The sequence below is a fragment of the Mycteria americana genome, chromosome 12 (genome assembly GCF_035582795.1).
Source record: "Mycteria americana isolate JAX WOST 10 ecotype Jacksonville Zoo and Gardens chromosome 12, USCA_MyAme_1.0, whole genome shotgun sequence".
Lineage (NCBI taxonomy): Eukaryota > Metazoa > Chordata > Aves > Ciconiiformes > Ciconiidae > Mycteria > Mycteria americana.
In genome coordinates, this window is record NC_134376.1 from 19451716 (window position 1) to 19478430 (window position 26715).

At 59.2% G+C, this 26715-nt stretch overlaps 1 protein-coding gene across 1 annotated transcript; it reads left to right on the plus strand.

Annotated features, from left to right (window-relative positions):
• The first annotated feature begins 2216 nt into the window (after positions 1 to 2216).
• Positions 2217 to 26077, plus strand: NTN3 (netrin 3). The gene is made up of 6 exons (XM_075515175.1): positions 2217 to 3210; positions 10302 to 10490; positions 16944 to 17093; positions 18012 to 18065; positions 25400 to 25474; positions 25749 to 26077. The coding sequence occupies exons 1-6, from the start codon at positions 2244 to 2246 to the stop codon at positions 26075 to 26077; spliced, it is 1764 nt and encodes a 587-aa protein (XP_075371290.1). The 5' UTR covers positions 2217 to 2243.
• The last annotated feature ends 638 nt before the right edge of the window (positions 26078 to 26715 follow it).

Below are 26715 nucleotides of genomic sequence, written 5' to 3' on the forward strand. Positions count from 1 at the left end.
CCGTCAGGATTGCATTGCAGGGGGTTAACCAGGTGCTGTCTTCGCTCAACAGTTCCTGGACAGGCAGACGCTGGGGAGCTTGCAGCAGCCGTGGCTTTGCCTCCTGCCCAGGAGGCAGCTGCCTGCAGTGGGGCTGGGGCTCCCAACAGAGCCCTGTGGGCTGCCTGCAGCGGGGGATGCTCTTCACAGCCTGGTGCTTGCGGCACGGGGCTTCCTCCGCTGTGGTGACTGCTACGTCCCTGCTGCTCCCCTCTCTGCTCCCGCAGCCCTCACCTGCATGCCACACTCCTCAAGTAGGGGCTTCCCAGTGCGCTGGGCGCTCCAGGGACAGCATCCCTTGTCTTGCTGCCTGCCGGCTGCCCAGCCACCGAGCCATGGGCTGGCGTGTCCCTGAAAGGCTCTGCAGCACTGCTGGACAGCGGGGGATGCGCTGCTGGGGTGATGCAGAGACCACCAAGGGAGCCGCCGATTTTTCACCAGTGAGCATCTCCTTTCCCGTCAGCAGAGGATTAAGCAGTGAGGAAACAGCACAGAGGTGGCAGGGCCAGGATTTGTCCTGGGGGAGATGTCCAGGGATTGGCTGAGACCCCTGTCCCCGCTCCCCCCTCGGCAGGCACGGGCTCTGGTGCTGGCTGCCTGGCTGAGCGTGGCTGGAAAAGGAGGAGCTTCCCCCCATTAACGGTTTGGCAGCCCGGAGAGAGGCAGCTTTCTTCCACAGCCGTGGCTCCTTTTTTTTGCAAAAGGGAAAAAAAAAAAAAAAATCCTGGATCATTTGAAACGGGCTGTCCCCTGCCAGCCTCCTTCGGCCGGAGCAGGCAGCTGGACAGGCAGGAGCAGGGGCAGGGAGCTGTAGATGGGGAGCAGAGCATCTGCCACGCTGGGTCGTGCTGCCAGCACCGGGCTTCATTCCTGAGAGCGAAGTGCAAAGCCCAAGTCATCCCGTAAGGATTTACTAGTGGGAGAGGGGACAACAGGGGGATCCCTTCCGCCTGCCCTGGCCGTGGCATGGGCTGGTAGAGGCCAGAGACTCTGCTGGGGCAGGCAGCGCTCAGCATGGCCCCTCCAGCCCAGCATGTGGGAAAGCAGGGCTGATGCCATCTGCCCAGCCGGGCGGCTCAGGGGTCTTACGCCAACTGCAGCACTCGGGGCCGTTCTCTGGTGAATGCGTGAGCCATGCCGCTCGGACGATACTCAGGATGGGGCATGGCAGACCTGCATCTCACAGGATGCTCCTGCTGCAGCCAGAGCTGGTGGGAGGGGATGTGACCTCCGGTCCCTCTTCCACCCTACAAGCCAGCAGCGCAGGAGATTGGCCATGTCCCCTGAGAGCCACCCAGCATCCCCTGGCCCTGTGCTGCGGCTGCTGGGAGAGGAGCCCATCTGAGCCCTGCCTTTGGTCCTTGCTTTTCCCTCCATTAACAGACAGGCTAGACCCAGACCTGGGTCTCTTGGGGGTAAGGGCAGAATAGCCTCCTTTTGCCAGTGCGAATACTTGGGTAGTGCAGCTGTGGGATTTGGAGGGGATCCAGCCCCCGGCTCGGAGAAGCCACTGTGCCCACGGCCAGTGGGATGCTGCCAGGGCTGTGGCACGGCAGGGAAAGTGGTGCCAGCCCTGCCTGAGCCCCAGGCCTTCGTCATGGTGAGCTCCTGCCTGTTGCAAAACACCCAGCAAGGTGTTTTTGCTGCTGCTTCTTTCTCCCACACTGGCAGGAGCTCTTTTGGGCTGCAGTTGGATAACTAGGGGTTTGCAGCTACTGTCGCAGCTGAAAGATCTCCCCAGCTCTCGCCCACCACCTCTCCTCGGCAGCTGTGTGGTGATGGGGGTCTCCGAGCTGTGCATGGCAGCCAGGGCCGCTGGCAGGCGTGAACGTTCCTGTCTCCCCCAAGACAGTTCGTAAGAAGCCTGGGAAGGGCTGGACCCTTGATCTCAACCTCTCCTTCCAAAGCTCAGCTCCTTCTGCCATTTCCCACAGTATTTCGCTCCTGCTGATGAGTGGCGAGGGTTCGCTGTAGATAAGGCAAAGTAATCACCTCCCTGTCCTGCTCCCAGGATGCTGCATCAGTAGATGTGGGGTGGGAAGGCGTGCACAGGTCAAGGGACAGACGCAGGGGTGTTTCCCATCCCTTACCAGCCTCCCTGCGTGGGCAGCAACAGGGCTGTGCCGCTCCTGGCAGGGCTGCCGGCGCCATTCGCTCTCTTTGCTCTCACCCCAGGGAGGAGCCGCTTCCCTCGCCCCGGGAGGATGGAGGTCCTGCAGCTCCTGCGCCTGCTCCTCACCACCGCCATGCTGGGCCTCTCCCAGACGGTGAACCCCTTTGTGGCCCAGCAGACCCCCCCAGACCCTTGCTATGATGAGAGTGGCGCTCCTCGCCGCTGCATCCCTGAATTCGTCAATGCCGCCTTCGGGAAGGAGGTTCAAGCCTCCAGCACGTGTGGGAAGCCCCCGACGCGGCACTGCAATGCCTCGGACCCCCGCCGAGCCCACCCGCCCGCCTATCTGACCGACCTCAACACCGCCTCCAACATGACGTGTTGGCGCTCGGAGACTCTCCACCACTCACCCCAGAACGTCACCCTTACCCTCTCCCTCGGCAAGAAGTTCGAAGTGGTCTACGTCAGCCTCCAGTTCTGCTCGCCCCGGCCCGAGTCCACCGCCATCCTCAAGTCCATGGACTACGGCAAGACCTGGGTGCCGTACCAGTACTACTCCTCCCAGTGCCGTAAGATCTACGGCAAACCCAGCAAAGCCACCGTCACCAAGCAGAACGAGCAGGAAGCCCTCTGCACTGATGGCCTCACTGACCTCTACCCCCTCACCGGCGGGCTCATTGCCTTCAGCACCCTTGACGGGCGACCCTCCGCCCAGGACTTCGACAGCAGCCCCGTGCTCCAGGACTGGGTGACGGCCACCGACATCCGCGTGGTCTTCAGCCGCCCGCATCTCTTCCGTGACCTGGGCGGTCGGGATGCCGGCGAGGAGGAGGGGGGCACCGGCTCGACCCCCTATTACTACGCGGTGGGGGAGCTGCAGGTCGGCGGACGCTGCAAGTGCAATGGGCACGCGGCACGCTGCGTGAAGGACAAGGAGCAGAAGCTGGTGTGTGACTGCAAGCACAACACAGAGGGTCCTGAGTGTGACCGCTGCAAGCCCTTCCACTATGACCGGCCCTGGCAGCGGGCCAGCGCCCGCGAGGCCAACGAGTGTCTGGGTAAGTGATTTTTAAATATTTTTTTTTTTCTGGGGCTGAAACCCCAAAACGGGTCATTGGGGGAGGAAGTGATGGGTGCTGAGCCGAAGTGATGGAGCGCGCTTGTCTGGAGGTGCTGGGGAGCATCCCCCTCGCTGGAGGGCTGGGAAAGGCTCGAGCACCTGCCCTGTCTCTGCTGCGGGTGCCCCTCTGGAGGTGCGGTGGTCTGGCCGTGAGCCAAAGCACCAAAACCTTCTGAAAAATCACCAGTGTCTTCCAGCTTGTCAGCGAACCTCGGTGTGGGATGCAGGATGCCTGGCTGGGGGCGTTTCCCTTGGGCAGCAAACCAGCTGTCCCTGGGCCAGGAGAGGGAGACATGGCGGTCCCCTGCGAGATGTGCTTTGGGGCAGGGAGCAGGCAGCAAAACTTGGCAGAGATTAAGGAAATACTTGAGATACCCCAAATCAACCTTTTATCATTCGCGTTCGGTCTGGCACGGTGCTTTGCGTGGCAGTTTTAGCTTGTCTGTCCTTGCAAAGGTTTCTATGAGTTAAAAATTCTGTCATCGAAATGAAACATTTCCAAAACATCAAACTGGCATTGTTTGGCTGTCCCGCTCATGAATGTTTGTGGGATTTTGGTGGAGGTTTTTGCCTTTTGTCCTGATTTGGGATGCGGTTGGGGGATGCCAGAGCCCTGTGAAGGTCTGGGAGAGGGAGGAACAGCCTCTCGCTCCTCCTGGACCGGAGCCCGGGTCCCAGGGGGTGTCAGGAGGATGGAGACAAGGGAAAGCCGTACCATTAATCAGCCCCTGAAAGGCTCAGTGGATGTGCCAGAGGTCAGAGGGACTTGTTAGTATTTGTGATCAATGTCTTGTTGAGATCCCAGCTGTTGGCTTAAATATATATATATATATGTATATGTATATATATAAAACAGCGGATTTCTTCTAAGAATGGCTAAGAAGGCAGTGGATTCAAAGCAAGTGCCACAGCTGATGCTTTAAACCACCTCATGCCCTGTGGGAATGCGTCACCCCTTGCGTTTTCCCACTTTCCTCAGAAAGATGAGTTTTGGAGGAAAGCTCAGAAAAAAACCCCTCAACTCTACACCCTGCCCACGGCTGCTGCCTCCAGCTGTCAGCAGGTTGGGCAGGGGAGGGCTCTGGCTGGTGGGTGAGCCCGTGGAAACCTCCTGGGACAAAAGGAGCACCCCGACCCGATGGCTGCCTCCCTTGTGGCACCCCACGCCGCGTCCTCCTCGCCGCCAAATCCTCCGGTAGAGCAGCAGAGGCAGCGGAGGTGGCTCTGCAGCACAAAAGGGGTTAAACCGGAGGAAGCTCATTTTGGGGGAGCATCTGCAGATCTCCTGTCCGTCATTCCATCTTGTCCATCGAAGGGCGAGGGTCCTGCTCTGCAGGGCCATGCTCCTGAGCATCCCCACCCCCATTTGCATCACCCTTTTGGCAGATGGGGCTGAATAGATAAACGACGGAGAGCAGAGGAGGCGGGGGTGCGGCACGGTCCCTTCAAGCTCCCCTCTGACAAGCCCCGCGCACAAAGACCCTTCCACGAGTTGCTTGTGAAAGTAGTTTTTCCTGTTGATTCGCTCCCCTTCTTTCTCCCTTTCCTCTCTCGGGCTTTGTGCCCTATCTGAAGGGACCTGAAAGAGCTTCTCCATCACCCGCCTCCGAAGGGCTTAGCGGCTGAAAGCTGGATTAGCTCCCCAAGCCTTCCCCTCTGTGCCTTTCAACAATGACATCTCCCCAGCCAGCATGAACAGACGCAGCAATTAGCACCAATTAAAAGGAGAGGCCGCCCGGGAAGTTCCCTTTGCTCAGCCCGGGGGCTGCAGGGTTTCAGACCCTGGTCCTGCGGCCGGGCATCGGTGGTGCTGGCTCGGGCTGGTGGATGATCGCACGTGGCCAGGGAGGGGTGAGGAAGAGGAGGAGGGTTCATGGATGGATGCAGGAGCTTGGCAGCCCAGCACCAGCTGAGGGGCAGGGTCGGGGGCTGCAGCACCCCAAAAGTGGATCCAGATGGAGACATGGGGCTGGTACAGCCTCAGGTCGTGTTGGGATGTCACCTCTTGGCTCTGTGCTCCCCAGTGCCCTGCATGGGGGTTTGTCCCCCTCCAGTGCACAGGAGTCTCTGCCTGCTTCAGCATGGGGACAAACTGATGTCCTGCACCATGTCACGGTGCTGGGAGATCCATCCACACAGCTGGAGGTGAGGACAAAATTTTCTTATTTCACAACAATTTCCGCCTCTGGCTGGTGCAGGGAAATGCAGAGGTGACACAGCCCAGTGATGCCTGAGGTCCGAGCATCGGCGCAGGGTGTGACCCCACCACAGCTGCCGTAGGGTGGCCGTGGCGTTTGCGGGAACATTGCTGTGCTGCGGTGTTGTGGGGGTCAGCGTGACTTTTGCAAGCAGGCAGGTTTGGGGATGTCGCAGCCAGGACGGCAACAGTGGATTTGCCGTGCTGCCGGCTTGGTAAGAGGGCACGGTGCCAGCTCTGTGCCGCAGGGTGCGTGGCCCCATCCCTGGTGGTTCGGGAGCAGTGCCATTGGTCCACGGGCACAGGGGGCTCTCCCGATACCCCAAAAGGGCTGCGTGTCCCACGGGGAGCTTGCCCTGCCAATACTGGGATGCTCCGTGTACCCTCTGGTGTGCCCTGCCTGAAACAGGGGAAAGAGAAGGGCAGGAAAGAGAGAGACGTGTCCCATCCATGTGTCCCCCCAGCTTTTAGCCCGAGTCAGGCTCTGTGAAGGATAATCCCGGCAGAGCGGCCAGTGGGAGCATGACAGCTGAAATGCCGAGCTCCCCCAGGTGATGCATCAGCTTTATTCTTGCAGACTCACGCCGCCTCCTGCCCACCGCCGCTGCTGGGGCAGCCCGGTCACCCCCTCGGCGGGCTGTCCCCGAAACACCCGGCCTGGGGAAGGGGGGGAAGCGGATTAGCACAAGGCAGCCACTGGAAGTAATTGATGCCCTCCCTGGTAATGCAGGAGCTCTTGTTCCCTTTGTGGCTGCCGCGGCGGGAGCGCTCCCCAGAGCACCGGGATAATGCACGGGGCTCGCTTTGATCTGGGGGGCTCGGCAGGGAAGGGGCTGTGCTCTCCTGGGAAGACCTTGCTGGCTGCTGCTCCCTCCGCTTCGGGCTGGGGTGCTGTGGTGATCAATCCGGGATGCCAGTGCCTGAAGACACCGATCCCCAGAGGGGTGAAGGGATTTGAGGATCCCATGTGCTTCCCCCGTGTCCTCTGCCCCTTCCTGTACGTTTGCTTTCTTTTTTTATCTCAGTGCTTCCCATACAAAAATTATCTCAGAAATCCCCCAGTGAGCTGGCCTGGGCCGTGTTACCCATGGAGCAGGACCTGTGCTGCCGCTGGCCTGTTGGCACTCACACCTGCAGCCCCGTCGCTTGCCATGTCCCCTGCAGCAGGGTGCTCCTCGCCCTCTCCCCCGCAGATGTGCTAGAAACCAGCGGGTTCCCAGCAGCACTGGCCACAGTCCTTCCCTGGGGAGAGCAGGGGGGAGTGGTTTGGGGTAGGTGATGGCTTTCGGAGGTGGGCAAGCAGGCAGCATCCCCCTACCACCCCTGCCTGGGCACCTGCTCCCCATGGGGTGCGGCATCTGAGCAGATCTGGGGTGTAGGGGGGAGACAGCCACCGTGGTGGAGGGGTTTAAACTTCTCTGACCATCCTGAGCCTTGCTACTCCAAGGGTGGGGCTGGAGCGGCTCAGCCTTGTTCCTCACACCCCTGTTCTGAGCTCACAGCACCTCGGGGAGGACTCTCTGCTTCTGCTTCTCCTCCTGCTTCTGCTTCTCCTCCTGCTTCTTGGCAGTAGAGGTGCAAGCCCCAGCCCTTCTCTCCGAACGCCTTCCCCATGATGGAGGGGCAGTGCGGATGGGAGGGAAGGGGCTTTTCTGGTCTCAATTCCCGTCCCCGGGGTGGAGGTGCAGCCCCATCCTGCCCCACCGCCCCGGCTGGGCTCTCCTCCAGCCAAAGCAGGGGCGTAGCTCGAATCCGCTGCGGGTTGGCAGCAGCAGCCGGTCTAGGGTTTCGCTGAGCCGGCTGCCTTCGCTAATTATTCCCAGGGAACTTGTAGGGGCGGCGAGCCCCCCTCCTGCCCTGCGGGCTCCGTTGCCTGCCGTGCGTGCGCCCTGGCACACGGCGCTGCCCCGTGCCAGGGTCCCTGCCCCAAACCCCTTTGTGCCACTGCCCTGGGCTCCTCTGTCTGCAGCAGCCTGGAGGAGAAGAGGTTGTGGGGCAGCCAGGGCCTGGGCAGGGGTTCAAGCACCATCAAAAGCGGGACAGAAGGTTGCTTCATTGCAAGGTGCCGACATTTAATTAGTCTATTATTGCAAATTATTAGATCTTGTGATTGTTTAATTGATCATATGATTGTTTAATTGGGCATACTGTACAGGGGCGGAAGAGAGCTACCACGTAATTAGCCCCAAACTGTGCAATTAAATTCTTATTAATACCCCAAACAGCAGGGAACATTCAAGCCTTTAATTAGTGATTAACGGGAGACAGACAGAGCTTGCAACCAAGTCAGCGCTGAGGAACAGTGCAAGTATTTAGCTGGGTAAGAGGGGGGACCCGTCTGCCCCGATTAGCTCCGGATAGCTGTGCCGGGGGGGCGAGGGGACGGTCACGCGTGCTGGTGTGACCCTGTCCCCGAGCAGGGGACAGCCACCCATCCCAGCGTGGCCAAGCCCAGCCAGGTCCCCGTGTCGGCTGGCTGGGATCGCACCAAAATCCCGGCTTGGCTCCTGCTAAGCCAGTGGCGGTTTGCTGACACCCAGCCCGGGCTGGGAGCAACAACCCAGAGCGGGCAGCATCGCTGCCTGCAGGCAGAGGGGACGATGCTGGGCAGCAAGAGGAGGTTTCTCCCCAAAAGCCGGCTCCTGGGAGGATCTGCAGCATGTTCCCAGGGAAAGGTGCCCCGGGGCCGACGGGGACGTGCCAGCTGGGAGGGCCCCCAGCCCGCGGCAAGGTCGGTGATGCCACGAAAAGGCCCCAGCCAGTTACTCTCTCACCAATTAAACTGGAGGCAGAGCGGGACTCTGCGCCGATGGCAGCGAATCATTTACCTGACCTTTCTCCTCCGCTGCCCATCGCCTCCCCTCTGGGCTGCCGTCCCCTCTCCTTCCCCAGAGGATGCCGGGGGCTCGTGGGGGTGGCCCCAAGCATTCCCAGTGGGACAGCAAAGCTGCCTTTTGGGGTGACCCAGCTGGCCTTTCAGTGATGCAAGGGAATTAACAAGGCCCCTCTACCCTCAAAAAATTGCTCCTTTGCTACAATTACGTGCGGCTGCCTCAGTTCAGTGGCACGAAGCCCCCCGGCTTGTCCCTGTCCTATTATCTGATGAGTGCAAGAGCAGCCTGGATCTCAGGGTACTTCACCGCATCTCTCCTGGTCCTGGCAAAGCCTGGCCAAGCGTTGGCATTCCCGGCACAGCAGCATCCTAGGCTGCTTGGGACCACAGGCAGTATTTGCTGCTTTTCCTCCAGGCGCCACATCCCAGCACCTAGCCCCGTCTCAGAATTTGCCTCAGAAGTCCCTATTTTCCACTGGCACTGGGAAAAAAAAACGAGCTTAAAAGGCACAAGCCCCCAAAGGCACCTACCGCCACGCCGGAGTGTTATTTTGATGCCTGCCATGTGATTTTTACACTAATCTCATAACGCGGGGGAGCTCCAGGGGGAGCTGAGGTTTGAGCGCATGGTGCCGGCAGCACCGAGGCCGGCACCAACCTTTCGCTCAACTCATTTAAGCCTCCGAAAAGGCTCTTTTTTAGGGCTAGGGTTCAGCTCCGGCTTTCTTCCCCCAGTGTCTCCGAGGTCGGAGCAACGAGGCAGGCGAGGGAGCGTTTGATCTGCGCGGGCTGAAGCTCCCACCGGCGCTGCTGGCCGGGGGGGAGGCAACTTCACACGACCGCCAAGCCAGGCCTAAGCAGTTAAATCTGGGCTGACACGTTAATGAATTTCACAGTACGCCTGGAAAAACTCTCACCCAACCTCAATTTACCGGCACAGAGCGGGGGCCGGGGCTGGGGGAGGAGGGCGCCGCGTTTTGCCGAAGGAAATCTTGTTCCCATTATCTTTTTGCAAGAGTGTTAAGCAGGAACGGGCGTTGCTTTGCCTTTTTATCTCGCACACGTGGAATCGGGCAGGGGGGGCTGCATGGTTCCTGTGGCTAATAAAAAAATAGCGTGCGTGTGTGTTTGCAGGAGCGTCCACGTGTGTGTGTGCATGTGCAAGCATCTGTGCATGCATATTCATGCATGTGTATGTATGCACACATGTCAGCATGTGTATGAATGTGTACGCTTGCACATGCGAGCATGCATGTTTGTGTGCATGTTTGTGCACGTGTGTGCACATTTGTGTGTGCGCACATGTAACAGTATGTGGATATTTAGGTGCACATTTGTGTGCATGCACGTTCACACATACATGTTTGTGTGCACGAGCTTGTGTGTGTGCTTGTGCATGTTTGTGTGAGCAACCCATGTGTGCACGTGCACACGTGTGTGCAATGTGAGCTTCTTTGTGTGTGTGCACATGAACACAGGGTAGAGCCTTAAATATAAGGAATTTGGCGGCTCCGTTGCTGACGCTGAGGATGGCACCCTGTGAGGCAGCAGGGGCAACGCTGTCACACCCCCTGGCATGAGGCGGGTGGTCCTGCCGAAAGGTCGGCCGGGCTCTGTCACCGGAACCGGCTGCTGGGGAAGGGGCAAGGGAGGACAGCGGTGATGCAGGTGCCTGGCTGGCACTGCCAGACCCCCCGGCTGCACCCCTCCATCCCACACTTGTCTGCCTTCAGCCAAGCGGTGCCTCGTCCCTACACGCGCCCTTTCTTCTCTGCCCTGACCTCCCAGCACCGGCCCCACGGGGCAGCGGATACTGCACATCTGGTCGGCACGTTGGGGCCGGCTGTGCCATGCCCTGCCCTGCCCTGCCCGTCCCACTCCCCCGGTGCAGGCAGCCCTGGCCCCCAGCAGCAGCGGAGGGCACCGGGGCAGCTCCAGCCCACCCTGGGGGGCTCCCAGGTTTCGCCTCCAGCCCTCACCCTCTCCCCTTTCCTTGCAGCCTGCAACTGCAACCTGCATGCCCGGCGTTGCCGCTTCAACATGGAGCTGTACAAGCTCTCAGGCAGGAAGAGTGGTGGCGTCTGCCTCAACTGCAGGCACAACACCGCGGGGCGGCACTGCCACTACTGCAAGGAGGGCTTCTACCGGGACCTCAGCAAGTCCATCACGGACCGCAAGGCCTGCAAAGGTAAGCTGGGGGGGGGGGTCTTCACGCAGGCAGCACGGGTGATATAATCTCTTGTCGTCTCCTCGCTTTTCCCTCCCATCCTTGGGACATCCCTCTGCTCTGCTCAGAGCCTGGCTGCTTCCTTCAGCAGCTGCAGGTCACCTCCAGCCTCCGTCACCCTGGTCACCTCTGCCGCCCCAAGGGCACCAGGCAGGGACATCGCTTTGAGCCCAGCATCTCCCTGAGGGATGGGGAGGACAACAGGCAGGGAGCGAGCAGGCTCCCAGGAGCCCCATCCATCCCAGGAGGGTCCTCATGTGGCTGCAGTTATGGTCTCTGCAGCCGGTGTTTGGAGAGATGCTGGGCAGGTGCTGGAGAAGGCGCATGACTAAATGTGCTGGAAACTCATCTCTGTCGCTGACGTTGTCTGGGCCATAGACACTCTCGGAAGTATTCAAGCTGCTTCACAAAATGACCCACAGTGGCTTCCCTGCCTTAGAGGGCTGGGGATGCTGACGGAGGTTTCCATCGCCCTGCTGGACTGCAGTGCAGGACCCCACGTGTTTCAGCCATGGAGTGGCTCTTCTGACCTGTTTTTGGGGAGATGCTGAGCACCATGGCTCCTGGTGCCTGCAAACAGGGTAGCTTGTCCCTGAGCTGGGCAGGAGCCACGCTGGCTCCAAGCCGTCAAGCCGCAGCTTGACCTCGCAAGGTCCCCAGCCTGTGCCAAATGTCATGGGACCTGCACCTCTCCTCTCCCTCCTCGAGCTTCTGGCCAAGCCTGTCTGGTTTCTCTTATGTCTCCCTGCTCAGCCCCCTCTGCGGAGCCTTTTTTCTCTGTGAAGCCCCAAAACAATAGTTTCACCAAAGAAGTTGAGATAAGAAAACACCTTGCCTGTCCCCAAGGACTGGTGGGATCCAGGCTGAAACGCTGGAGCAGGCGGGAGGTCGGCCGTGGCTGCTCTGAGGCCGGGAATTCATCCCTGATCCCTTTTTTTTCCAGCTTAGATTGCAAGTACCTCCCAGAAGGGAGCACAGCGTCCCTCTCCGGTGCATTGCGCAGCTGCGCGGGCACCGGGCACCTTCGCTGCTGCGAGGACATGATGCTAGTGTGTTTATGTAAAGCCTACGGGCACTGCTGAAGCTGGTTTTGGACCATTACCGTTGTGGCCACAGACCTGAATTGAAGGATTTGGCTTCTGGGGTTCCCCTGTCGTGTGCATTAGTGTTGTTTGTAGGTATGGCTCAGTTGGGTCCGGGATGTAGTAGGTAAAATCCCTCTGTTGCCCGTGCTGTGTGAGCCGCCCCTGCCTCTCCCCATCCTTGTTCCGTGGAGTGGTCGAGAGGATGGAGCAAAGGGAGAAACTTCCCACGTTTGACCGACGCCGCGGCAGCAGTGGGAGCGCAGCTGAGCGGGCGCTGGCAGGGGGAGCCCTGCCTGCGGCCAGCTCGTTAGCAAACGGCAAGCTAATAATTTTTAATAATGCGAGCAGCTGACTTGACAGGTCCCACCTCGGAGGCCCTTGTCCCCGGGGGACCATGCGCTACTCCACAGCCCCATGGCCTTGGCCAAGCCATGTCACAGCTATGGCTATGGGCATGGCAGCCCCCCAGCAGCAGCAAGGGTTTCCTGTTGACAGGGCTCGTGCCAGGTGGCAGCCGGGTCCCAAAGCCATGCCAGGTGCCAGCATCTGGTGACACTGGGAGGCACTGGGAGAGAGGAAGAGGAGGAGGCAGGACAAGGCATGCATCCTGAAGGTCTATAGCACAGCATCTCGGGCCGTGTCCCATTCCTGGGAGGGGTCCTGGCTCTGACTGAGTCAGGGAGGGATGGCAGCAGCCCCCGGCTCCTGCTGCAGCACCACCGGACTGGGGCAGCTGCAGCAAAATTCCCTCTTCCGTGAGGATTTTCCTCGAGTGCTGGGGGCTTGCAGGCAGCCCTGGCTCAGCCCGACTGGCACCGGGGCTCATGTGGCACTGGGGTGGCTGTGCCGCCTGCACCTTGCCTCGCATCCTCTGCAGGCAGCACCCAACTTCCCCACCGCTCCCTGGATGAGGGGTTTCTGCTCCCCTTCGGTTCACCAGCTCTTTCTACTTTTGCTACCAAAGTTACCTGATAAATTCCCAAGCAAAGTGGAAGCCTTGAAGGTGTTTGCCTCCTGTGGGACCCGGGGTCCCCAGTGCCACCTCTGCTGGGCATTGAGGTCTCAGTTTCTGCTCCAGCCAGGGAAGGGAACACTTACCAAAAAGAAAATAATAAATAAAGCAAGCAGGATTTCACTAGGTGCTGGAAGCAGGGAGGAGGGTAACTGAATATGGCCTGGCTCGACGTGCGGGTGGGAGCTGCGTATGAGTTTGTGGGACCGGGGACGCTGCGGGTACAGCGTTTCCTACCGGGGCTGTGGCTCAGGTCCCCCCGTTTCAGGGCCGAGGGCAGGTCTCTGCCAGCCTGGTCCGGGGGGTGCCGCTTCCGGAGGGCTAGCAGGGTTTGCCTGTGGTTTGGAAATGCTGCAAAGGTTCAGCCCAGCCAGATGAACATGTGCACAAGGGCTGTCCCCTGCTATGGTGCATATGTTGAGGAGGATCTGGCAGTAAAGGTGGTACCCTGGGACTTGGGAGCCAGTTCCTGGCTCTGCCTCAGGGAACCGAGTTAATAATAAAATCCCTGATGCTTCTGCTTCTTTGGCTGCCCCTCCTTCAGTAAAGCAGAGAGAATTTCCACCCTTTCTTGTACTTATCCAGTGGTGGATCTCTTGGGATTGGGAGCTCCTTGGAGCAGGACCAGCACCTGCGAGCCTGCCTGCCCGGTGCCACGAATGGGAGCTGGTGCTGCCAGAGAGATGTATAAATACACGGAGATGTGACAAGACAGTTTGGACTTGGTTTTTCCAAAGATGTGTCCTGTACCTACAGCTCAGATGCCTACACTCCTGCAAGAAAAAAGAAAAGGAAAAGCAAGGCTCGTGACAGGCATCTTAAAAGCAGGTGCGGCGCAAGCTGCTGTGAACTGGTATGTGCAGCTTTGAGCAAAGGTCTTTTGCATCCACCGCAGCACTGGTCCAGGGCAGAAGCTGAGCATCCCAGCAAAGGCAGATTTTGCAGGCGCTAGGAACGAAGCTCAGTTCATATTCAGGAGGTGAAATACTAGCCCAGAGGCCAGGAACTACTACATTTTATTTAAACAAACCCCAAAGCATGTTACTAAATAACTATCCAACCATGGTTCATCTCTGCTGGGATGCAACGTCTTTGAAATAGGCACAAAAATATCAACTGCAGATTGCACAAGCCTGCATCTCCTGCGGGCAACCAAGAGGAGCCCTCAGCCACTGGCTGGTGAGCGGGGAGGCAAGATCTTCCCTCCAGCTGCCGGCCCGCCAGCAGCCGGTGTCACCACTGGATGCTGCGAGATGGAAAAGCTGGGAGGATGGAAAAGGCAGAAATACCTACAGGATTAATTCAGTGGTGGTAATTGAAAAGTCAAATAAAGAATGGCTGTGCATTAATCCCTGTAATTTAAACAAAGCTGTAAACCGTGAGCTTTCTCCAATGAAAACTGGTGAAGCAGTAGCAGCTAAGCCTTAAGATGCAAAAATACCCTCAATATTAGGTGCAAGACATGCTTTCTGGCAAGCACAGCTCGATGAGTTAAGCTCCAAGCTAGTGACTTAATCCACCATTCAAGCACTGTGGGCCAGATCCTGGCAATCGGCAGGGCTGTGAGCAGCAGGGCTCGGTGAGTGGGCAGCAGGCATGGAGCTGTGCTGTGCCCCCAGTGCCTGCATTCCCTGGTGCCGGGATGGGGTGCCCCGGCCAGCCCCCCTCTGTGGGTCATGTCAGGACAAGGAGGGATGGAGATGCTACAGCTGGAGTGGTGGGGTGCAGCCATGCTGGTATGTGGGAGTGGTCAGGGTAAACACCGAGCACTGCCTGGGATGCTGTTCCCATCGGAGTGGGAAGGAGCAATGGATTTTTGTGGGACTGCAGGAAATCCCGCTATGGTGGGGTGAGGGGCCAGAGGGTGGTCTGGCAGAGACCAAGCTCATCTCCCAAAGACACTTATCTGTTGTGGATGCAAGATGGGCAAAACTGCCTTAATTGCTGATCCAGGTAAAACATCAGGAGTCATTGAAAGCCGCCTTCTACTGCGTGAAGAGGGATCTGCTTAGATGAATTGGATCCTGATTGTGCTGAGATTTATGTCCATCCCTAGACTTTACACCAGGAATACACCGCTGGGGCCCAAGAGGTTATCCACAATGTGTGAAGCTAAGCGCTTGTATAAATCTTTGCTGGAAGCGTGCCTTTGGCCATAAATTTTTTAGGGCACGGACTGTCTGTCGCTGTGCATGCAGAGCAGGAGTCATGGCTGCAGGGACCTCTGAGCTCTCCCTGCACGGTTATGTCTCTCAGAGAAGTGGGTGTTTGGCAGGGCTTGTGCCCAGCTGCTCTGGGGTGGTTTGGACTTTGCCGGATGGAGACGGGCGCTGTGGCCCTGGGAGCACTCCGAGCATCGGTGGTGGGGTGAGAGCCCCTTGTTCAGGGCAGCACCGGCGTGATGCTGGTGGCACTGGGCTGCTCTTTCCAGCACAGGTGGTGATGAGGATGGGTGATGCTTCACGCCCAGCCCCACTAACAGAAACCCAAGCCTTTGCTAGCAGAAAAGAGACAAAGCAATGGATGGTTTCCAAGAGGTGTACCTGCCAGCTCATCAAAGGCACCTGCTTCCTCCAAGTGCTGCAGGCTCCAGCTGAGCCTGCACAGAAGAGCCCTGTGGGTTAGGCATAAGGAGACCATCAAGATGCAGCTGAAATGTCCCAGAGCATGGTGGTTCAAGAGAGGGTGGTAAGCCCGATGTTCTCCTCCAGGCGAAGCAGCGGTGCTGTTCCCATGGGTCATCTGAGGCTGACCAAGCGCTGGACCGTTGCTGCCGGCTTTGCTCCTCGCAGTCCAGGGCTGGACCATCCCATGATCTTAGGACCTTTGGGGGTCCCCTATGACCTGACAGGGTCAGGAGAGCCGGGAGAGCCTGGCTTACTGGGGAGAGCCGGCTGCCCTGGCAGGAGACAAGCCTGTTGTGGCTGAAGAAAGACGCCGTGTTTCCGACAGCCCTACGTCATGCCAAGACTCCCTCGCTTGCTGTCATTTGTTATCACAGCTGAGCCCCCAAAATATCCTTGTCAGAAAGACGTCCGCTTCCAGTCCCAGCCAAGATCTGATAAGGATGAAGCATCTGGTCCCCATTAGAGGCTGCTTGCTCTGGTTTCTGGCTGTGCGGGAGGGGGCCGAGGAGCAGCGCCATGGTGCTCCCACCAGTCCCATCTGGTGAAAATTAGGGAAACGATAACATCGGGGGGCTGCGGGGGCAGGCGGGGGGGGATGTTTTTGTTTTGCTTTGGAATCACGTTCAACTCTTACACTGATGGAGGCCGAGATAACTTCCTCCAGCTTGTAGCCAGTCCAGCCCTGGGCAGGCAGATGGGAAGGTCCTCTCCTGAGTGAGCATCTCCTTCCTGCACCCCTCCTCGTAGACAATCCCTGGTGGGTCCATCATCCAGTGCTGTGTGATGGAGAGTCACTTCGGGTCTGCCCTGAGGATGGAGACCCAACTCTCACCCACCTCAGGTGCGGCTTTTCCCCTGGGGAGGCTGTGGTGGAAAGCCATGGGGACATCTTTTGGCTGGGGTCTCCAGGAGGCAGGATGGGTGTTGAGGCTCATCAGCTTGGGAAACATCACGAAGATCCACTTCAGACCGTCCTAAAGCCAAAACAAGGCTGAAGTTTGTGTAAAAGCTCAGTGTCAGTTCAGCTCCATGGACTGGAAAGCTCAGAGGTGGGGGAGCAAGTGGAGAAAATGCCTTTTACTGTTGCGACAGGAGCATCGCCCTGGGCTTGAGGTGGGGGAAGAGCAGACCTGGGTGTGTATCTGTCCACTTTCAGTCCCTGCAGTGCCCTCAGTCCCACCCTGGCCATGAACAAGGGTTTACATGGCCCCACGTGAGCCCCGCTCCCCTTGCTTGCACAGGACAAGGCTGGCAGCAGGCGCGGGGCTGCCCACGGAAGTCCCTCCTCCTGCCCGCACGCATGCCCGGCTGTCCCCAGAGCAGCTGTCTGCAAAGCGGGCAGGAAGAAACTGTTCTACTGGTGTCCATACCCTAAATGCCAGCTGGCAGCTGCAGGTGCCTGTGTGAGCTGTGGGGTCTCCAGGGGCTCATCCTGAGCATCCCCACCAGCAGAGGCCATACCCTGGCCAAGCCCTTTGCTTGCCCTCCTGCCCATGCTGCTCGCAGCACACGTGGGGCCACGGTCTGGACCCATAGGTCTTGGCTGTGCTGGCCCCAGCGGCTGCTTTCCACCGGTGCGCTGGAAGGACCCACCTCCTGCTCACCTCTCCAGGGGTGGCACGTTGCGTCCAGTTTGGGGTTTGCATTGTGCATCGCCTCTCACGTAATCTTTTCTGTCCCTACCACCCAGCCTGTGACTGCCACCCCGTCGGCGCAGCTGGCAAGACCTGCAACCAGACGACGGGGCAGTGCCCGTGCAAAGACGGTGTGACCGGCCTCACCTGCAACCGCTGTGCCAAGGGCTACCAGCAGAGCCGCTCGCCGGTGGCCCCCTGCATCAGTGAGTGCTGCCGCGCCCTGCCCCGTGCTCAGGGACCCCTGCCGGCACCAGGGGATGCTCTCCTTGGGCTGGCCTGTGGTGGGTGGGAGGCTGAGCTGAGGGGCTGCCCATCCACGTGGTTGTGCTCCAGGAGGTGGTCAAAGCAGGATGGTTGGGTCACCTTCTGGGGGCACCGATGCTTTGTTCCCCCAGCCCAGGAGGCTCTGAAAGACCCCTTGGGTTAGTGCTTCGAGCCGGCTGAAAGAGCTCTGCTGGGACGTGTCTTCAGCTGCAGTAAGGTGCCTTCCTCACCCAGCTGAGCCCTGAGCGTGGTCAGGACTGGGGCAAGGCCTGATCCTGTGGTCAGTGTAAAACCACGTTTATTGTTGCAGTGGGTCTGAATTTGACCCAAGCAGCAGAGGAACGACTTGCTGCTCTGCAGCATCCATGGGCGCTGCTGGAGCTGTGGCAGTGGGGGTGAACTGGCGGGGCTGGCTCGTCTCCCTCTGTTGTTCCCCAGATGTGGGGTTAGGATAGAATTTCCCCCAGGTTTTGTTGCCAGGAGTCCCGAGAAAGTGTTGTCTTTGCCCACACTTATCCCTGTGCTGTGCAGCTTGGAGCCCACTCAGATCAGCTGAGCATCTGTTCATCTGTCCGTCCCTGGAGCAGTGTGTCCTCTGCAGCAGTGACTTACGGTTCTTGGGGGCTGCAGCATCTCAGCCTGTCCCAATTTACTGAGCTCAGTTTGGGCATCTCCGGGTCTATTATACTGGCCTTTGATATTCAGGTCAGACTCATCCCATCCATCTTTCTTAGCAAGCTGCCAGAGGTGGCCCACAAAATCCCCTCTGCACCCCACTTGCAGAGGGCTTTTGTCCAGGTGTCACCCCCAGAGCTGGGGACCCCTTTCCTTAAGACATCTCTCCCTTTCTCTTCCAGAGATTCCTGCCATCAACCCCACCTCCCTGGTCACCAGCACGGAGGCGCCCGCAGGTAAGTGCTCCGCGTCCCGGGCCGAGCCCACGGCCCCAGCCCTGCCCAGAGACGTCCCATGCCCCCTCCCCTGTCCCCAGCATGCCAGGGAGAAGGGCTGAGCCCCGCCAAACCCTTTGGTGAAAAGATTAATGGCGAACAATTTTGGCAAAAAAAATGACTGAGATTTGAAATCCTATGTATTTCTGGTAAGGGACCGACAAAGCTTGACCGGGCTTTTTTGGGGAAAGGGTTTCTCCATCCCCTCCGAGGAGGAAAGCAGGGATGCAGCCTGCCAGGACCTCACCGCCCTTGGCAGGTTATAGCAGGGGTTGTGGCGTACAGCACCTATGGCTTAGTGGGTGCTTGGGGCTGGCTTTTTACTCTCCTTTTGCAAGAGGTTTCTCCTCGGTGCCTTTTACCTCCGCAGGGCCTTGGCTCTCCGAGGGGCACCAGGGCGGTGGGGGCCAGCAGGCTGCCAGCTGCAGGCAGGCTCAGGAGCCCCCGTGCCGGGGCGTGGGCTGCGAGGTCTCCCCTGGGGCATGGGTGACATGGGGCTCGCCCCATTCAGGTCCGGAGGAGTGAAGCGTCTGGGTCTGAGCTGCTTGTCCCGGCCCTGCGGGCTGATGGGACCATGGGAGCATCAATGTCACTGCTGCTGTCACCCAGTGGGAGAGGGGGCAGCTCCGGCGGCAGGCTGCAGGCTTTGCATGGGCGAGGGAGGCATTTCTGCCGCTGTCCTTAGAGCTCCTCAAGAGCCGCCCTGGCTTCCCCAGGCTGGAGCAGCAAAAGGCTCGTGTCTCCGTGCATGCTCTGTGTTTGCTCGCGCTCTTGCAGAGACTTGGCTGGGGCTGGGCACTGGTGGGTGCCGGGGTGCTGCCCACACCAATGGGTTAGAGTCCCTCTTCCAGCCCAGCCATGGCTGCCAGGGCCCCACTGAGGTGCCCTCAGCTCCTACCCTGACACGGTGCCAGTAGCACCATACGGTGGTGCGCTGGCCTCCGGACCCTGTGCCACCACCAGTACGCTCAGCCCTCCCTGGCACTGCAGGACGTGGCCCAGCAGATGCCATGGCAGACAGGTGAAGCATCCACTTTGCATCTCCTCCCTGACCACCCCTCTTCCATCAGCCAGGCTCTGCCGTCTCATCTATCTTCCTGGCACCTCTGTGCCCTACGTGGTGGTCACCAGCGGTGGGAGCAGTGGATGGGCTGTGCTGATGCTGGGCCAGCTCTTCAGAGGCACGCGTGGCCGTGCATCGGAGGGGGCTGTAGCAAGGCTTTTCTCTCTCCCCTCCTCTCCTTCCACAGTCCTGTTGGCACTATAGTGTGGCTGTTCCTAGCCATCCCACTGTCTATCCCTCTGTAGGGATCCCAAGCCAGGTCAAGGGGGAGAAGCTAGGGAAAGAAGCAGCCCTTTTCCTCCTCGGGCCACCCTTCACCCTGCTGTCCCCAAGACCTTGGTCTTCTCCGGTATGCCAGTGTGGGGAATAGACATCCTGCACCATCCGCCACTCCATCCCATGGTATGTGATTCTGGGAAGAGAGCAAGGCCACCTCCAGCTCCCCACGTCCATATTTAATGAGGAGCTTCCCCGTGCGCTGTCCCATCCCAGGGTGCCCTGCGTGCATCCTTCTCCCCAGCTCTCCTTCTCGCAGCCGTCTCTCCTGGGGGGTGGAAAATGCCAACAGCCCCTTCCCAGGCTGGCGCATGCCTGTGATGTGCTCCTCAACCCTTTCGGGAACGTCTTCCAGCATGGCCCCTGCAGCCACGTGCATGCACGTGTGCAGCTCCGAGTGTGCTTGGTAGCTGTAGGAGGGGGGACGGGGACGAGAGGTGTTGAAGATATGGAGCTATGGCAGGAGTAAAGCGTGCAGATGGGGATGGAGGGGTGAGATGCGTGGGAGGAGACCGGTAGCTCGGCTCCTCGCAGAGCAGTGCTGGCCCCCATGCACATGTGGATCCCATGGATCGATGCAGGGGCTGGGAGAGCTGCACGGCCCAGCACCAACCCAGCGCCCGCAGGCATGTTTCAGCCCTCCCGGCCCTGCTCCGCAGAGGCTCTGGGAAACAGGAGGTGTTATCAGGACATGAGTCGAGCAGCCCTGCGTGGATCTGGCAGAGGTTTCACTCCACACTGGGGCAGCGGAGGAGAGCCAGTCCTCCGTGCAGCGCACGTCTTGCACGATGGGATGACCGTAAGAGCCGAGCTGTCTGTGATAGTGACACTGCTGGGGAGGCTGCACAGGACAGGGCAGACCACCACCACCTCTGCTCCTGCCTGCCCTGCCTGCCCTGCCTGCTGCTAGGGAGGGAGCTGGGAACACCAGGCTTTGGAAAAAGGGAAAAAAATGGGAGGGGAAAGGGGTTTTTGGATGGTTTTATTGCAAATGGAGAGTGACACATGGAGCAGAGTTAATCAAGGTGACTCCCCTCCAGTGCTTTATAAATAGGAACAGTCTTAGAGTGATGTCGGATATTTTCAGCTGTGTAAAAATAAATGGCACTTCCTGGAGACCCAGGCGTTTACTTTGTTTTAGCGGAGCAGGTCTGCCTTAAACTGCCTCTAGTTTTATCTGTGGGTTTGTTGTTTTAAGATTTCTGGCTTCTAGCTCGAATATCTTTAATGCAAAGTAGCTTGCCTCTGCCCAGAGTCTGCGCGGGGGAGCAGGGGACCTGGCTGGGGGTCCTGCTGCCCCCTGTGCTGGGGGGGATGAGAGACGGGGTGGTGATCATGCTCTGCCTGGGGCACCCTGCCTCCAGAGTGCTTGTGCTGCAGGCAGGGCTGCCCACAGCAGCCCACCCTGTCCGCTGCCTGCACCCCCCCTGCTGCCTGCATCCCTCCGCCCCAGGAGCCCCCAGGCTCCCCCGTGAGCAGGGCACTCCCCAGGGAAGCACTCAGCCCCTCAACACCCCACAGTCCTCCCACCCCAGGCAGCCTCCGAGCCTCTTCTCCCCCCATTTCCCCACCTCCCTCCCTGCCTCTGGCAGCAGGTGCCAGACTGCAGGAACAGGGGGATATTGTTTGGGGCCGCCGTGCTCAGGTGCTGGGCTTGCCCCCTCTCCCCATCCTCTTCCCTGCTGGGGTCCTGCCCCCGGCTGCGTCCAGGCTTTTCACTGATGTTGCCATCCTCTGCATTGCTCTTCACAGCTTTCTCCTGCCTTTCCGACCCTCCAGAGCCTTTGAGGTCCAGCTTTGATCTCTCTGCCCAAGCAGCCGACTGGCTCAGCAGTGAAATGTCCTGGGTCCCCTTCTCGTAATTTTTATTATTATTATCTTAAAATATTTTCCACTTAGTGGGGAAAAAAAAAAATCCTTGTTCCCCATTAGCAGAATTAACAAAACTCGTGGAGTGCAAAACAGGGCTTTAAAGGAATTCAAAGTCAGCAGTAAAAGATTTGCAGCCATAGCACCTAATTAAGTTACATCTCTCTTAAAACAAAATATTCCTTCTTTTTTTCAAGGAGAGGAGAAGTAAACCAGATGTGCAAACTTGCCGCCTCTCACACATGCTCTCCCCATGGAGACGGGGGATGCCTGCGCCGGGCTTGCCGGTCACCATCCACCTCCTCCCATGTCCGTGCCGCATCGCCCAGTGCTTGCCCCGCTCTGTCCGTCCCTCCTGCGTGCCGGCTCCCCGCCGCCAGCGGCCAAGACGTTGCCCGTGCATGGGGTGCTGCTGCCCGTACCGTGGGCCGGTGCCAGACCAGCACCAGCAGGCAGCGGTTCTGTGGGCACACACTTGTGGTAGTCGTCCCCCCCAGTGTCTGTGGGAGGGTCCCATGGGGCGAAGGGGCCGAGAGCTCCTCTGGGACACGAACGGGACCGAGCGGTGGCACAGGGCGGGAGGTACCTTTTGGATTCCCCTTCACGTAGCAGGAAAGGACAGCGCAGTGTGTCCGGGATGGGTCTGTAGTGTATCCCAGGGATGCTGCAGTGTCTGGGATGGGGCTGTAGCACATTCCAGGGATGCAGCGCTGTCCGGGACCGAGCTGTAGCATATCCCAGCAGCAGCAGCATCCCGGGGTTTGTGGGTGCACTTCCACAGCCTCGGGCTGCGGCAGGTCTCTGCATCCCCCCGCCCCTCCGTGGGGCTCGGCTGCCCCATCAGGCTGCACGGACACCGCAGGAGGGGTGGGCAGGAGGGTGGCTGCAGGCAGAGGCTAAACTTGGTCTTCTTTCCACTGCCCTGCAGCACGTGTAATGCCATGTCCGGGAAGTTTAAAAACAAGCTGGGAAAGTGGGGAATGCTCTGGGAGCTGCCAGGGGAGAGGCACTCATGAGGCGGCTTCTCCAATGGCCATCCAGCCCGATGGTTTTATGGGGTGGACAGAGAGCGTACTGCCTCAGCCAGGCTGGCAGGGCAGACAGAGCTGCTGCCGGGCCTGGGAAGAGTCCGTCCCCTGTGCCCACCACGTGGCATCCCAGCGGGCACGGGGGGATGGAGCTGCCATCCATAGCCATGTCCTGGTGCGAGGCACGGGGGTGAGACCCCGAGAAGAGCCCTGCCGCAGGGGGATCCTGTGGGGCAGGATGGGGTGCCCAGGGACAGGCGGTTTGTGGAGATGCGGGCAGGACCCAGCCACCCCCCTGGGTGCTGACTGAGCTGGGCGGCAGCCCCGGCACCCACCTGGCTGCTTCCCCAGCCACGGCGCCCACACCCGCCCCACACGCGATGATGGAGGCCATGTGCTCAAAGGCAACAAAGGGAAATGCTTTGAGTTACTTGGTCTTTTTTTTTTTCTTCCCAAGTGTCTTACATAAATTGAACAGGAATTGATTTTATATTTGAGGAATGTTCCTCAGCACAAAGCTGAGGTTAAAAAAATCCCCAAACTAATCCCAAATTGTTGATTCCCAACACTATTTTCTGGCTCTTTTGAATCACAGTTTTATGATGTTAATCATGAGCAGGAGCCCAGGGCAGTTACTGATTTTCTTTCTGCTTTTCTTCCTTTTCTTTCTTCCCCGTTGCTGAGCGAGGGGGGTGGCAGGTTGGCCGAGGCTGCCCTGCAGCCCGGTCCTACCACCCATCACCCCAACGCCCATGGCCTCAGCACCGGTGTGACCTCGGCACCATGTGGCAGCCACCCTAGCCAGACACCTCGGTTCGTGCCGCCCTCCTCCACCACGGCATCCAGCGTCCGTGGGCAGGCCCATGGCGGAGCTGTGACCAGTGCTGGCTGCGGGATGGTTTCTGTGCCCCTCAGTGACCTCCTGGCCCTGCATGGCATGGCGCTGGCAAACTGCTGCGGTGGCACGGCTCCCAGCTCCGGCTCCAGCAGTAGGGGCACCGCAAACCCGCAAACCACCGCAAACCCACCGCGATCCTGCATCTTCGCTGAAGGCTCGCACAGGGCCAGGACCTGGGCTGGACCTTGCAGCGGGCATGGAGGGGCATGCCCTGCACCCATCCCCAAAAAGTGCCTGGTAGCCTCCCCATGCCAGGGCGGTTGCTTGGGCACACGGCAGCCTCCTCTGCTCTGCTTGGGGAGGAAAAGGTCACCCATCTTGCTGGGCGCTCCCCAAAATAAGGCAGGAGCTCCCTTTTAGAGTCCCCTTCATGTAGCAGGAAAGGACAGAGCAGAGTCTCAGGGACGGGCCCGTAGCATGCCCAGGGGATGCAGCAGTGTCTGGGATGGGGCTGTAGCATATCCTGGGATGCAGCGGATGGGGCACCTTCAGTGCCACAGCCAAGCTCTCCAGTGCACTCAGCAGCCACCCCACACGGAGGGGCCCTGTGCCCCCTCCGCAGCCACCACCGCTGTCCCAGGGGATGCAACGGGGCCGGGCAGCTCTGCCAGCCCAGGCAGAGGGGCAGCGTGGCAGCACGGTGGGGCTGAGCTGAGAATCGGGGCTCACCCCCCTCTGCCAAGAATTAGCTTCGTGCTGTGCCACTTCTATCAATGACAAATTTGGAACAGCCGGCTCAAAGTTCCAGATAAAAAGGAGCCGGGCAGAAAGGAGAGCAGCAGAGCCCAGGGCGAGTTTGTGCTTCTGGGCTTCTTTCTTTCCTCTTTTCTCCTCCTCCCCTTGGCACAGGGCGCTGTTATTCCCCCGTCTTCCCCCAGACCCTCGCCTCCATCCCCAGTGATCGCTGTGGCAACCCGCAAACAAAGACAACTTCAGGGACTGCTGGCTCTGTCCCGGGACATGGGGCCAAGCCAGAGAGAGAACCTGCGAGAGGGAGAGAAAAGAAGAAAGATGGGCTTAGAAAAAACATGCCATTTGGAAAGAGACAAATTGAGATGTTCAAAGGAAGATGGCAGGGGGAAAGAAAGGAGAAGAACAGGACTGCTTCAGGCAATTGTTGGGATCAAAGCCTTTGGGGGAGAAGGAAAGAGGCATTCCCTGCCCTCCCTCTGCTTGAGATGCAAATCTGGGGTCTTTAGAAATGCACAGAAAAAAAGTCTCCTTGAGGACATGAGCCTTGCCTGGAACCGGGGGACAGCAGGGAGGGATGCTGCGTGGGGCGGAAGACAGCCTGGTGCCCTCCCTGGCTGCGCTGGCGCAGCGTGAGCCTGGGATGCTTGGGCAGCAGGAGTGACCCGGCGGAGCCGAGCCGCTTACCTCAACTGCCTGCTTCCCCCGGCCTGAGTGCCCTCCCCCACTTTTGGGACACCAACGAGGAGCAGGTCTCTGGAGGGGCTGCCCCATGAGGATGCTTCCCACCACCCTGGCCCCTGAGGGCTGAGTCAGCCCTGAGGATCACGATCCCCTTGGTATGGGGTCAGACCTTCCTTTGGGTCCCCTCCCTGCTGCACCGATGGTGGGGTTGGTGCCGAGTCCTCTCTTCCCCACGTCACCCAGGTTTGCAGGGCCACAGCTGTCCTGGTTGACTCTCCTTGGCCACGGCCCTTGCCTGCTCTCCCCAGTGGCCACCACCACCTCACCTGCGTTTCTCCCATCCATCCCCTTCTGCATCCCGGAGGAGGGTGCCTAAGCTCCCTCCACTGCCCCTGTGCTGATTTATCCTGCAGGATACTGTCACTGCCAGCGCAGGAGGGGACTCAGCCTGCTGGATGGGCCCAAAGCCACCTGGTTTCTCTTCCCAGCTGATGTGGTGTCAGTGTTTGTGCCAGGGGTTCATGCTGGGATACGCTACAGCCCCATCCTGGCCCAGCCCCTGTGAGCTGTGGCGAGCTGGGCTCGCCAGATGCCCATCCCCAGCAGCAGCCCAGGCCCTGGCTCAGGAGCCTTCTAGAGGGCGCTGGGACGTGGAGTACCCACCACCCTCTGCCAGGCTGGGTCTTGCTGTTTTCCCCTCCACACCGTTCCCCCTTCCCTTGCAGTGGGACGGGACCCCATGTGCTTCAAGCCCCTCGGTGCTCAACCCTCTGTTCTTCCTCCGCAGACTGTGACTCCTACTGCAAGCCAGCCAAGGGCAACTACAAGATTAACATGAAGAAGTACTGCAAGAAGGACTATGGTAAGGACCTCCTCCCTCCCTGGACCACGCTGGGCTTTGCCGCAGAGGCAGCCAGGGGCCGGCCACAGGCCGGCCATGGGTGGGGGAGATGCAGACGTCCCAGGGGATGGGGAGCACCCAGCACGGAGAGGGGTCCCCAAATCAGCCCTCCCAAGGGTGTGATGGATGAGGCAGGTGGGGCTGCTGAGGATGGGTAGTTCTTGTCACCAAAGCTTCCTTTGGGGAGCAAGGCAAAGCATCCCCCATCACCATGCCTCCCCCTCTTTTCCCTCAGTCGTCCAGGTGAACATCCTGGAAATGGAGACGGTGGCCAACTGGGCCAAGTTCACCATCAACATCCTCTCTGTCTACAAGTGCCGCGACGAGCGGGTCAAGCGTGGCGACAACTTCTTGTGGATCCACCTGAAAGACCTGTCCTGCAAGTGCCCCAAAATCCAGATCAGCAAGAAGTACTTGGTCATGGGGATCAGTGAAAACTCCACCGACCGGCCAGGACTGATGGCCGACAAGAACAGTCTGGTCATCCAGTGGCGGGACGCCTGGACGCGTCGCCTTCGGAAACTGCAGCGGCGGGAAAAGAAGGGAAAGTGCGTGAAGCCCTGAGGTGTTTCCACCCATCCCGTCCCACCCCGCGCTCAGCCCCAGCCCGGCTGTGTGCTGCCAGACTGCACCCAGAGACTCTGTACATATATATAGTGTGAACGGACTCTTCTGTCTATAGTGTATATTTTGGCAATGGTTTCCCTTTGTGTGTGCGTGTGCACGCATGGGTGTGCGTGTGGGTCTTTTTCTCTACGTGTGTATTAAAAATAACGCAGTAATGACAAACCTTTAATGAGGAGCAAAGCAGAGCAGGATCCCAGGGGTGCCTGTTGCCTGAAGGAGCTTGAAGGGGATTGGTGTCTTGCTCCGGGCATGCTGTCCGAAGTGCTCGTTTTCTAGGCTTTTCCCTTTAACAAAGTCTTCTTCTGCCCAGTGTTGATGCCTGAGTTGACAGCTCTCCCTTCTCCAGCGTCCAGGGCCTGCATCTTCCTTGCTCTCTGAAAACGTGCTGCTGTTAGACCTCTCTCTGCCCTTCTCCTTGCCCAGTAGGAACAGGAGGTCAGAGTTTTCTGTCCTTCATCCTGATGTGCATATGGGCAGGCTGAGTGGAAACCATCCAGTGCTGCAGAGGGACCAGCCCCAGGAGCTCCACCAGGAAGAACAAATGAATTTTTGCAAGGCCTGATTCTCCGGTGACC

Coding starts and splice junctions, on each gene's coding strand:
- NTN3 (XM_075515175.1), top strand. CDS start 2,244: ATGGAGGTCCTGCAGCTCCTGCGCCTGCTCCTCACCACCGCCATGCTG. Junction 3,211..10,301: donor CGAGGCCAACGAGTGTCTGG/GTAAGTGATTTT, acceptor CTTTCCTTGCAG/CCTGCAACTGCAACCTGCAT. Junction 25,475..25,748: donor GTACTGCAAGAAGGACTATG/GTAAGGACCTCC, acceptor CTTTTCCCTCAG/TCGTCCAGGTGAACATCCTG.